The 11,593-nt window shown below is 43.9% G+C and overlaps 1 protein-coding gene across 1 annotated transcript in view; it reads left to right on the top strand.

The window, feature by feature from the left end:
* LOC131287355 (protein pellino) overlaps positions 1–7,718 on the top strand; it is a 46,847-nt gene extending 39,129 nt beyond the window's left edge. Inside the window, exons 4-8 of the mRNA XM_058316397.1 lie at positions 1,749–1,940; positions 6,567–6,854; positions 6,946–7,099; positions 7,182–7,359; positions 7,448–7,718. Of these exons, the coding sequence (XP_058172380.1) occupies positions 1,749–1,940; positions 6,567–6,854; positions 6,946–7,099; positions 7,182–7,359; positions 7,448–7,580 (945 nt within the window). The 3' untranslated portion in view covers positions 7,581–7,718. The remainder of the gene's footprint in view (positions 1–1,748; positions 1,941–6,566; positions 6,855–6,945; positions 7,100–7,181; positions 7,360–7,447) is intronic.
* The last annotated feature ends 3,875 nt before the right edge of the window (positions 7,719–11,593 follow it).

The following is an 11,593-nucleotide window of genomic DNA, read 5'->3' on the forward strand; positions in this document are numbered from 1 at the left end:
GTGGATGGCAGCATTAGCTGGTGTTGTGTACGACTTACAAAATTTTGACTCCAACAAACCTTTTGTGACTTTTTCTCCAGTGTAGTTTCTATTGGATTCGATTGGTCAATTGATGAATTATATAACTTTTTCTCGCATTTTATCGAAAATGTTACACATTTTATCTAAAAGCTCATTACGGGATCGAAAAGTAAATCAGTAATAATTTTATTTTAAAAATATATTCACAAGCATATTCTTGCTTACAGCTTTTGCTTCTTTTTTTTGTGTAATCGTGAAATTGGCTTCGACTTGTTCTCATTTTCGTTACCACTTATGCTTTTATTTTCTTTCAGCGAAGTCAGTGTAGAAAAACGGCAGTTAAAAAAATATGATCCGTTGATTGAAAAACGGCTGTTTCGCGTTTCAATCAAATAATTTAATTGTTTATTTCTCTTGTGTTTCTGGTCAATACTGTGTGGGTAATTAAACAAAAACAAAATAATGGCAGTTTAATGGGTAACTAAACAAAAAGTAATCGCACTTTCATTTCATTTTGGTTTTGTTTTCTCCCTTCAAGTTTCGTAAGCGCATTTTCGAAACGGTGTCAGGTTTATTGAATTTGCAAGATTTTCCTTTGTCGTCGCGTCGTTTTTTACGGCTTTTGAAAGCAAACCGCGCCACTCACCGCTCATACCCACCCCGAAGAGACGGCAAGGCAGCACCGGTGGAAAAAAGAAACCAAGAAAAGCCGGCTTGGCGGCTTCGGAAAAGCGGATTACGATGTGGGCACCACCCCTTGCCGCCGGTAGTGTTGCGTGGGGTTGGAGTAAAAACTAGCAAAAACTGGGTGTGTGTGCGTGGTTTCGTTGGTGAGCACGACTGCCCGCACCGTGGCCCATTTAATTTTCGCTACATCGATTGAAAATCCACCGCAGCTCCAAGTGACCGCTCTTAATTGTCCGTGGCTTTGGGTGTAAGAGTGTGTCCAGCTTGCGGAAAAGGGGCGCTGGGTGGAGAAGCGATGCGCTCGTCTACCGATGAAGTATCTGGCGGGGCGGGGATCCATCCAATTTCCTAATCCAAACCGCTTGGCCTCGCGATCGCCCCTGGGGTGTGTGTGTGTGTGTGTGTTTTGTGCATTTTTATTGCACTTCTGCACACCCGGCAAGAGCAAGAGCTCTGCTCCACACGCCGGTGGTTTACCATTGAAAGTTGATACCATTGATAAAATGGAGCGCGTGGCGCCTCCAAAATGGATTGGGTAATAGTCTACACCACTCCACTGGGGGAGACCAGTACTCCGCTGTCGAGCACTTTTATGGCCTCTAAGTATGAATGGGCCGTCTTCGTCTTCGGAGCGACCGATGGGCAGTTTCCTAATCAGCCATCGTGGGCTTCATAGCTTCGACGCTTTGGTAATTTATTGAACTGCCACGGTTTATGGGAATTTGAATTGGGTTATTATTTTGATGGTTTGTTGTATTTGTTAAATTTCGTAAATGGTTCAGTATGAGATAATTGTACAAAACAAATAAAAACATCCTTTTTTAATTTATCTGCAAAATATTGATTATAAAATATTACCAAACCTATCAAGAGAAAGGCAAATAAAGCAAAATATTGTTTCCATTGAAGTTCATTTTTTTCCGTAGGCTCTTATTTACTTCGTTTTCAATCCATTAATGGAAACATTCAACTAGGATTCCTTTTTTATCTCCCTTCTCACCTACTCTCTTCTCCTCTCTTCCCTCTAACGCACACTCCAGGTTGGCCGATCATCTGAATCACCGATAGATTTCGTCGTCATGGATACGCTACCCGGCGACAAAAAGGACGCCAAGGTACTGCAGAGCACGATTTCACGATTCGCTTGCCGGATTCTGGTGGATCGAACCGATGGCAACAAGGCACGGATATACGCAGCGGGCTTCGACTCTAGCAGAAACATATTCCTCGGGGTAAGTCGCTGTGTAACTGTTGTTGGTTTAAGGTTTTGCTATCTATTTTTAGACTGCTGTTAAAACTACTGTTGGCTTAAGGCACCTATCGCTAAGATATTTATGATATTCTGTTTGGCTCGGTGGTCCGAATGTATTCGGCTTTTCGATTGGTAAAAAGGCACACTGCAACGATGGGGCAGATAAATAATGCAACGATAAAGAGTTGCAATAAACTTCATTGGTATTATTCGCCAATTTGGAGCAAAGTTAATTAACCACGAAGAGTGATTCGTCTCCTGTGAATTGCCAAGTAGGAAATGAATTTTCTTTCGTTTGGCATTTGCGCTTGTTTGCGAGCTACCTTAAAGCAATCTGACCTTCAGTAAACTGCACGGCAATTCAGTGAAGAAAAACCAAATTTCACACGTACCATTTTCCGGGGACCGTATTACCGTTGCGTGTGTGGTATTTCGCCCACAACCATAAACTTTAGCATCGGGATGCGGATGACGGGGTAGGAAGTGAAAAAGTCTCGTCCAGAACGATAAAACCAGCTGATTTGGTGCCATAAAATATTTTATTCCCTCATTCACCATCCAGTGGAAAGGGGAAAGAGTATCGCACCTGTGCCGGGCTTTCGTTTTTACGACGTTATGCATTGCGGTCCCCTCTCGTTAATGTGAAAGAAGATGCAGAAAAGTGGGAATTGACTATACAGCTCGACTTTATCAGTAGCGAAAAGTGGCGTGTTGCGTCGCCCGGTATCATCACTTACGTCGCTACGGTCAGCAGAAGAAAGCAACCGGTTCGGGGTCTGGTCGACAAACGCTGGGGAAACTATGGAGCATCAACACTTCCGTGGCCCAGTTAATGGATGACAGCAGACAGCAGTAACGCTCCGGTCGCCCCCCTTCCTCACACAATGATGAAACGACGGGGGACTATCACGCTGTGGAAAACGAGGGGAAAACTAAAAGTAATGACAATAATAACCGATCGACCTCCAAAATACGCAATGTGAAAGGAAAACTTTCTTATGTCACCGTGTTCGCGGATATGGTGTAAACTTGTACCGTGTGTACACGACCGGTTTTTGCTGTAATCGATCCGATCGTGTTTGCCGCCAGTTCGTACGGGCAGATGAACGAATCGAAAATGAAAGACGACAACCCATTGAGATTACGGCAAACGGGTTGCGGAATTGGTAAAGTTGTACCGGGCTGAAGGAGAAGACATGTGTGGCGTCGTCAAACGGATGTGATTCAATTCATAGAGCTTACACGGGTGGTGAATGGTTTTGCTGGCATATCGTTCGCCTTGGGGTGTGCCATAACTTTCCATGCCTCACGGGGTAAGCGGTAGTAGGGGAGAAAACTGTGAGCTAAACGCGATTATTGGACGGATCCTGGAAAGGACAGCTTCACCATGATCTTACCGGTAAAATCCATACGCGCATGGGACCACCGACCCGGGGCGCCAAACGGAAACGAGTTAAACAGGTTGGAAGATACATGCGCATGTGCGAGTCCGCTACGGCCGGCCACTATTTCGTGGCCATGATCATTATCATCAAACAACATGATCGGTCGGTCTCCGTCATCATATGGGACGGCAAAGTTGTCGTGTGCGACGCGCTTGATCGTGCGTTGAATCTGTTCGCTTCCAAAGGTGTTCCATTTGATGGCTCCCTCAGCGTTTGCCTTTTTCTGCCAAAAAAGGGAAAAGAAATAGGTGTGCGTGAATATGCCGTTGTGTTTTTTGTTTTAATTCGTCACTAACGCCCGGATCCCGTTGGTAGTGATCATGAAAAACGACCGGCTTGCTTACCGTGACGCGAAATAAAGCCACGGAGATCTTCAGCGATCGTGCCAGTTGTGGAATAATCATAAAATAAAGGAAGCCGGACTTGGAGGAAGTCGACAGTAAATGGTTAATTTTATATCAATAGTGTGTAGAATACGCTTCTTCTTCAGATGGGTGTTTTACTTCGCTGGACATATGCTGTAGGCGGATGTTTAGTCACTTGTTTATCCCTGGATATACAGAACGTTCGTGCGTGACTTGATTGCATTAACCGCTTATTTAAATCCGTCGGGGCGCACTGATCCAAACACCTCTACGACGGAACATAAGAGGTCTTTCGTGTGTTAAATCGATGGGAAATCTTTTAAAAAATTATCATTAGCCAGTACCAACAATTCTGAAAGAATTGGGGTTCGTTGTGCAACTGTTATCTGTGGAAGCTCGTTCGTTCGTTAATTCACACGTTTTCTTTTGCTCGTCCAAATAATTGTTTACAAAATGAAATGAAAACGTATAGATTTTTCTGTCATTCAATTTATTCTTGTCCTTATGTTATTTGTGTACTATCAGGGACTAAGTAAAATTCTTCAAATATGCTTTGTATTTGTTGCTCAACATTGTACCCTTGTTATGAAGCTTTCTCTGTTCAAATCTGTGTCTGTTTGTGAAAAAAATAATTAATTTTTCAGTTTTAAATCGTAACCTCGTTTTGGAAAAGGGCAAAACAAACGAACCAGTTGCTGTAACACAATAATCTATCGTAATAAAATCATTGACATTGCTCTCGACACTACCATCATTTGCATATGGTCTAAATCCAAGCGCAACGTCAACTTGTCAAAGGTCAAAGACGTGTCACACCGGAAAGCAGAAGGGCGAGCACATCGATCCACCACGTTGGTGGACAGTCCAACTCCCCGGTAAAAGCCGGGTTTTTTTGGTGTAATTGTTCCGGTGTGTCGGCGTTTCCGTTAGTTGCGTGAGTCAACCGGGCGTCGACATGTGCAATGAGTCACAAATATACGTGAAGCTAGCGAGCTCTTGTTCACCTTTCACACGATGAAGTTAGACTGCGGGCTGCATTGATATGCAAATACTTTCATTATCACTGCCACCGCGTCATCGTGCTGGCGCCGACCGTACCGGAAATGGGAAGCAACCTCTGTTGGGTAGGGCGGGGTGGTTTTTTGTTTCTTTTGTAGGTTACAGTTAAAGGTAGCCAGCAATCGAATTGGCACACCTCTTCCGACCATCTCCGTTCGTGGTACATTTCTTCCACATCTTGGAGATTATAAGTGGCCCACTTTGAGCTGGAAAAGATTAATAGTAACACATGGGAAAAAGACAAACCCCCACTGGGATGGAGTTGACTCAACAATTCCTGTGCCGGGATGGACGGACAAGAATGACTGTTGACTAACGCTAATCAACCGGTTTTCTAGGTTTGAACTTTTCCCGTGTTATGTGCGTGCCTAACCCATCGGATGTTCCGAGTGTGGTGCGAAAAAAGCTCGGCATTCTAGTCGTACTTTATTTGCCATTTGGAATGAAACATTCCTTTCCTTTAGTCGGGAATGTTTTGCTCCCTCGTGCCGATAGGAGAAGGTGTGGAATGTTAAGTGCTAATAAATTAAGCATTTTTGTAGCAGTACTCGACCTTGTATATCCGTATTTTTTTAGTTCCTTCGTAAGATCTTCCGGGTATGGTAACATGTAAAAACAATCCGGTGCAGAGGAAAAGAGCACGTTTACATTTTGGTTAAACATTTTCCAGCTGGGTGAAAGTTGGTATTGTCCCCCACATTGCTAGAGGCGAAAAAAACATTGCACGGTTGAATTCGCACCAGGGCTCGCCAATCGTTGCGAGTGATCTACCAGAGCCGCTCGCCGCTGTAGGGATTAGTAATGGCTTTTCTGGTGCTCCATTTACGCTTCCCCCCGGGTAGGTCCGGTATTTGCCGACATGTTTTATGGGATTAATGGCGATTTGTTCGAGGCTCGGAAGCAAACTTTCTTTTTTTTTTCTGCAAGCTTCTTTAACGTTTCTTCATTCGGGGTGTAAGTTTTGGTGTCGCCCAATTAGCTTTGTGAATATTTCCACCAAGTGTAGCTAAATGTACTCCCCGTAAAAGCTGACTCCCGCTGAAGCCCCGAACTGTTCGTTCCCTAACGGAAACAGTACTGCGCAGTACTGGTTTGTAGGTTTCTTTATCTCCGTCGCGTCACGACAAAAACAACGAGACAGGAATATGGCGTTGGCGAATCCCTGAGCAATTGGTGGTGGTTTGTGTATGCCCCTCTATGGTTTACCATTTTCGTCGTTGTCGTCGTCGTCGTTGTCGTTCGGCAATAATAATAACAACACTGACGGCGCAACAGCCAGACAGACCGACCCGGGTGTTTGTTGTGGCTGGGACGCTGGATCACGTACCACAAATGCGCGGATTTTCGATTTCGCTGAAATTGGAAAGGAAACGGAACACCGTGACCGGAGGCTCTCCGAGTACTGGTACGAAAATCTTTCTTTGTGCCACGGCGGAGTGTGTGTTCACTCGTTCCGTGGAAGCTGTGGCTGCGTAATAAACTTGCAAATTACTTTGGCGCAATTTTTGGTTCGTTGTTCTGACTGATTTTGTGATGTACGAATAAGGTTTGTTTTGATTGTGATTTCCCCCTCGGCGAGGGATCGATCGTGTTGTGGTTTCGAGGAGGACACTCCAAGAAGTTTTTTTATTTAAGTACTGAACATGTATGCATTAATGCTTTACCTAAATAACAATTATTGTTTAATAAATTAGAAAAAAATATTAACGTTTCTATGAAATAATCTCTGACACACAGGAAAAGGCAACCAAATGGCAGGACAAAGTCGAAATCGATGGTCTCACAACGAACGGCGTGCTGATCATGCACCCCAAGGGTGAATTCTGCGGTGGCAACGCGGACCGTGGCCAGTGGCGCGAGACGTCGGTCGGCGGGGACGTGTTTAGCTTGCGAGAGTGCCGCTCGGCACAGCAAAAGGGCCAGCAGGTGTACGACGAAACCAACGTCCTGCAGGACGGCACACTGATCGATCTCTGCGGCGCGACGCTACTATGGCGCTCGGCCGAAGGTTTAGGGCATTCGCCGGTAAGTGTCGCGGGGTAGCAAGAGGAACTTCACGGCGCATTCACGGTTGAGCTTCGATAATCGAACCTTTTCCCCTTTTTCCTCTTTTCAGACAAAGAAAGATCTTGAAAAGCTAGTAGACGAAATCAATGCCGGCCGGCCGCAGTGTCCGGTCGGTCTCAACACATTAGTTATTCCTAGAAAAGTGTCATTGGGTGATCACGTCAATCAGCCTTACGTCTATCTTAACTGTGGTCATGTTCAGGGTAAGCTCTGTTCCCCCGGTCCCTTACTTTGTTTGTGCGCCTTAAAAGATGCATAATGCTATTTCCTACCACACTCAAACAGGTCAGCACGGTTGGGGTCAGGACAAAAATACCAATGCCCGGCGGTGTCCGATGTGTCTGGAGGTGGGCCCCGTCGTCACGCTGTGCATGGGAGTGGAGCCTGCATTTTACGTCGACTGCGGTCCGCCGACGTATGCATTTAACCCGTGTGGTCACATGGCCACGGAGAAGACGGTCAAGTAAGTAGGGAATGATAGCTCTTCCTCGCCAAATGCGACGACTATACAGCTAATAACCGGTGGCTCTTTTCACCCCCCTATTTTGCAGGTACTGGGCAAATGTCGATATACCTCACGGTACCAACGGTTTCCAGTCGGTGTGCCCGTTCTGTGCGACCCCGCTAGTAGGTGCTCCCGGTTCCGGTTACATAAGGTTGATTTTCCAGGACAATTTAGATTAATTTCGTCCGCATCGTCTTTGTCGTCGTCGTCGTCGTCATCTCGCCGTCGTCATTACTGTTCGGTGTCTGCTAGGTCATGTTTTTTTTTCGTTTTTCGTGCTAAGTTTTACGCAATGCTGCACCCGATGGGAAAGTAATCCTGCCTTATCCTGGAAAGCTTCTTTTAGTCTCGCCGTTCGCTAAACACGCTCTGAAAATGGTGGCGTACCCCCCAAAGTCATCTTTGTCGCCATGTTTGCGTTCCTCATTCTCGGGACTTTTTTGGCGGACGCCGGAATAGGTCCATCAAGTGCACTAAAACATGGTTCAGGGATCGTTGGCGCCACCAACTGTATCGATAAAGCAGAAATCCTCTTAAAGCTGTAATTGGAACAACCCCGAATGGGTTTTGGAACCACAAAACGTTTGTTTAAACCGGCTCCGTTCAAACCGGTTTCGTTCAATCCGGTTTCGTTCAATCCGGTTTTCAAAAAAACTTTGCATAGTGTCTCATAGATGGCGCTGAAGGATCTGCACATTGAAATCTTGCGTCTCTGCAATATTTCACGCTTGAGCTCGTATTTTTCTAAATTGTACTTGATGGTTTTGTTGGATACGTTAGCTAGTTTATGTTTTTAAAAGATTTTTTTTTATCTTTGTTTATCTTATGTCATCACCGTGCGCTGCGTGAATTCTTCAACAGCATTAAACTAGCCCGTGTGAAGGTGAAGAACATTGTTAGAGCTGATGGGCGCTGGTCGAGTCAGTTGCATGTCGAATGTTTGTGTAAAATAAAAGATTTAATTTTAGTGAATTCTTAGAACAACCCTTTCCGTGCTGGCATTGCTTTTGGCGTATTTTTCATGTATTCTTCAGCCATTGAAAGTGGTTAATTTACATATTACTGTTCATTTAAAGCGAGAACGCGCTGCATCGAAAGTGTATTAACGGTACCAAACGAACCGGACAGCGTACGACTTGGTGCGATCAATTTGTTACGGTTTTATTTCAATGTATCGCCTTGTGTAGTTTAAATTAAATTCTCTTTGTAGCTCACAGTAAGATATATGGAAGAATTCGTATTGTTCTCGCGTTCTATAGCGTTAGTTATATGCGAAAAGTAAAGAGAGAAGAATACAGCAACAAAACAAAGGAAAGCAAAAGGCTACATGGGACCGGGGGGAAAGTAAGCCAGCCCTCTGCTTAAAGGTACTACATGTCCCGTTAAATCCCGGCTTCTTTCATTGTGCCGCCAGCTTGGCAATTGGACGCGTGCAGGCAGACGTAGGCAGAATAAGGAAAACGTTGATCGTTGGTCCCGTGGACGTAACGACTTCATCATTTCGATCTTCGGTTAGCTTTAGAGTAAATGTTAATGAATTTTGCTTGCAGATATGGTATATTTTGTGTTTATTTTTATCTCTAAAATAAGGGACCGTAGTTTGTAGTACATCGGGACTCATAGAACCCAATGGATCGTTTCATGCAGCTATAGCTAGTTTTCATTCGTACATTTTTAATCGATACAAGAAAAAAGAAACGAGTGAGATTCAACTTTCTCCGTTCGTTCTGTTTCTTATTCATTTCGTTTTTCACTAGTTTAGCTCCGTTTCGTCACCGTTTAATGCTTTACGATGGGATGTCTTGAATGGTTGTTTCTGTGGCAAAATGTAGAGTGGTGAGAAAACCCCCTTTGTTATAAGTTTTCGTTTAAAACTAAATTGATACCGCATGCATCCGGGTGGCAAAAGGTCTATGGCGAGCGTATGTGAAATGAATTTACGAGTGATTGAACAAAGTTTAAACTTTAAGAACGCCGAGGGAAAACACGGGACGAATAGAAGTTAGTGAAATATGTTCTAAAGCCGTTTCTGCAAGCAGCTATTGCTTCTCTTTCTCGATGGAACGTTTCCGAAAGCGAATCGAAAAGCATGGAGTTGGATGGGGCTCCGGACAAAAAAAAAAAACAAACAAGAAAGATTGAAGAAAACTTCAGAAAAACACAAATGACCCCGTTGTCGAATGACCGTGTATATACAGTAATGATAAGAGAAGTGCATAAAATAAATAGATGAAATAAGCGTGTGTGATGTACGCGTGGTGAAAAATAGAATTTGAGTATTAGTTGGGAAAGGAGTGGGGATTATTTTTCGTTTCATCCAATTTTGTTTTGAATTGAAAGAAGGAAATGTTCAACAAAAATATAAAAAGTGTGAAAAAGGCTACAAATTTTCAGTTGTGAATGATTAAGTGTCGTGGTAGTCGGTTTGAGCAGCATGATCTCGTTGAATCGAGCACTAATTTATGCTCGGAAAACGCACGTCGATGCTATTAGATGAAAATACCCCGTAACATGCATCCTTCGAGCGTAATTATAATCCCTCTAGTGATTATACAATTTCCGTTTCCCTACACCAGACCAAAGCAAGGAAAACCGAGTTTGCTCTTCCTAAATATCACTTCACACTGATCTCCTTGCATCGTACCTTTCCGATTCGTTTGGGAGATATGCAAACATTTTAATTGTCTCTCCGTTTTCTGGCAAACCCTTCCACCGCGTTACACCGCGTAGGGATCCCATTAGCGGAACAGTTGTCACCGTGTCATGCTGTCAGCGTGAACATTTCATCGTCGAATTTGTGCCCCACGCAAACCGGTGGTACTGGCGGCGGGCGTATGGTGTTACACGTTACCGGTTTCGGTAGTATCCAAACAAACGGGGAGATATTCAGTTCATTCTTAGATGGAACAAATTGCTCATCTGCCATCACGGTGGGAAGTGTCATTTTTCAACCAATTTAATGTTTTTTAACTCTTCAAATGTCGGTACGGTGATGCAAGTAAAACTCCACTAAGGAGAATTGCCGCTGGAACAGGGAGTTCCATGTCGGCTTGTGGCAGGGTTTGGTGCTTCGCACTGCGCTGGAACCTGGTGGAATCCTCGTGTCGGATGTTCTCCCTCCAACGGCTTGATCTTCGTTATCATCGCGGATGGCCATAATTTTTAATTTATTAAATCCGCCTTGTGCGTGTCCCTTCGACGGGTGTTTCCTCCGCCGGTGGGAAAAGAAAGCCTTCCGCCAGCACCGGAAAAAGAAGAGGTTATCATCCGGTAGCAAGGTACCCTTCGCTAACTCCCTGCCGCGCGGGACGGGATGTGAAGCTTTTCGCTTTAGTTTGCACGGTGAAATATTGAGCTTCCAGCGAAAAGCGATGGAGACCGGTTTGAACAAACAGAATACCACGGCGGAACCGAGAGATGGTGAACGGAAGGTTTGAATAAAGAACGCGCCCGGCTTCTTAGAGCGTACTATATCCATCTCTGCGTTTGCATGCATTTTTCATCGATGTCATTGGGTGTCGTTCGCGCGTCTGTTCGGCGCTTCGCAGGAAAAAGAAATTAAAGTAGCGGTGTTGGATCGGTAGAAAATGAACAAATAGAACCTTTTTTGTTCCATGACAGTGTATCTTCGCAACCTGGTGCGTCCTATTATCATTACGTTATGATGGTTGGTACTGTTCGTTTGATTAGCAGATATGAATTGACACAAAATTAACACAACGATTTATAATTAATAACAATTAATTGTGTTTTTCCAACTGGATCAATGCAATTATTTGCAATTAAAGCAATTATCAACGCATTTCAATGTAAAGTAATGAGAATACTTAGGACCACTTAAGGACCACCGATAAACATTTATTTCTCCCTGTCCATGGCAGAAAAATATCGCAAATTTGCACAGATCGTTTCTTTTACATCTCATTTATATCCAAAAATATCAAAACGACCTACTATCATATTCGAACTAAAACTAACATTTTTAATATCACCATTTTCCACGCATGATTGAGAATTGTGGGTGTAAGTGGCGCATATTAGATATTTTTGCTTTTATCTCCACAACCAGAATGCAAGGATTATTTCCAGTAATAATTGAATAACGGATTGATGTACTAAATGCTGGCTCGATTTAATTATTTCTTTTTAAAAAGCGTTCACCGTCAAATATGGTAGGTATTTACCAAATTTG

Source organism: Anopheles ziemanni, chromosome 3 (assembly GCF_943734765.1).
Source record: "Anopheles ziemanni chromosome 3, idAnoZiCoDA_A2_x.2, whole genome shotgun sequence".
Lineage (NCBI taxonomy): Eukaryota > Metazoa > Arthropoda > Insecta > Diptera > Culicidae > Anopheles > Anopheles ziemanni.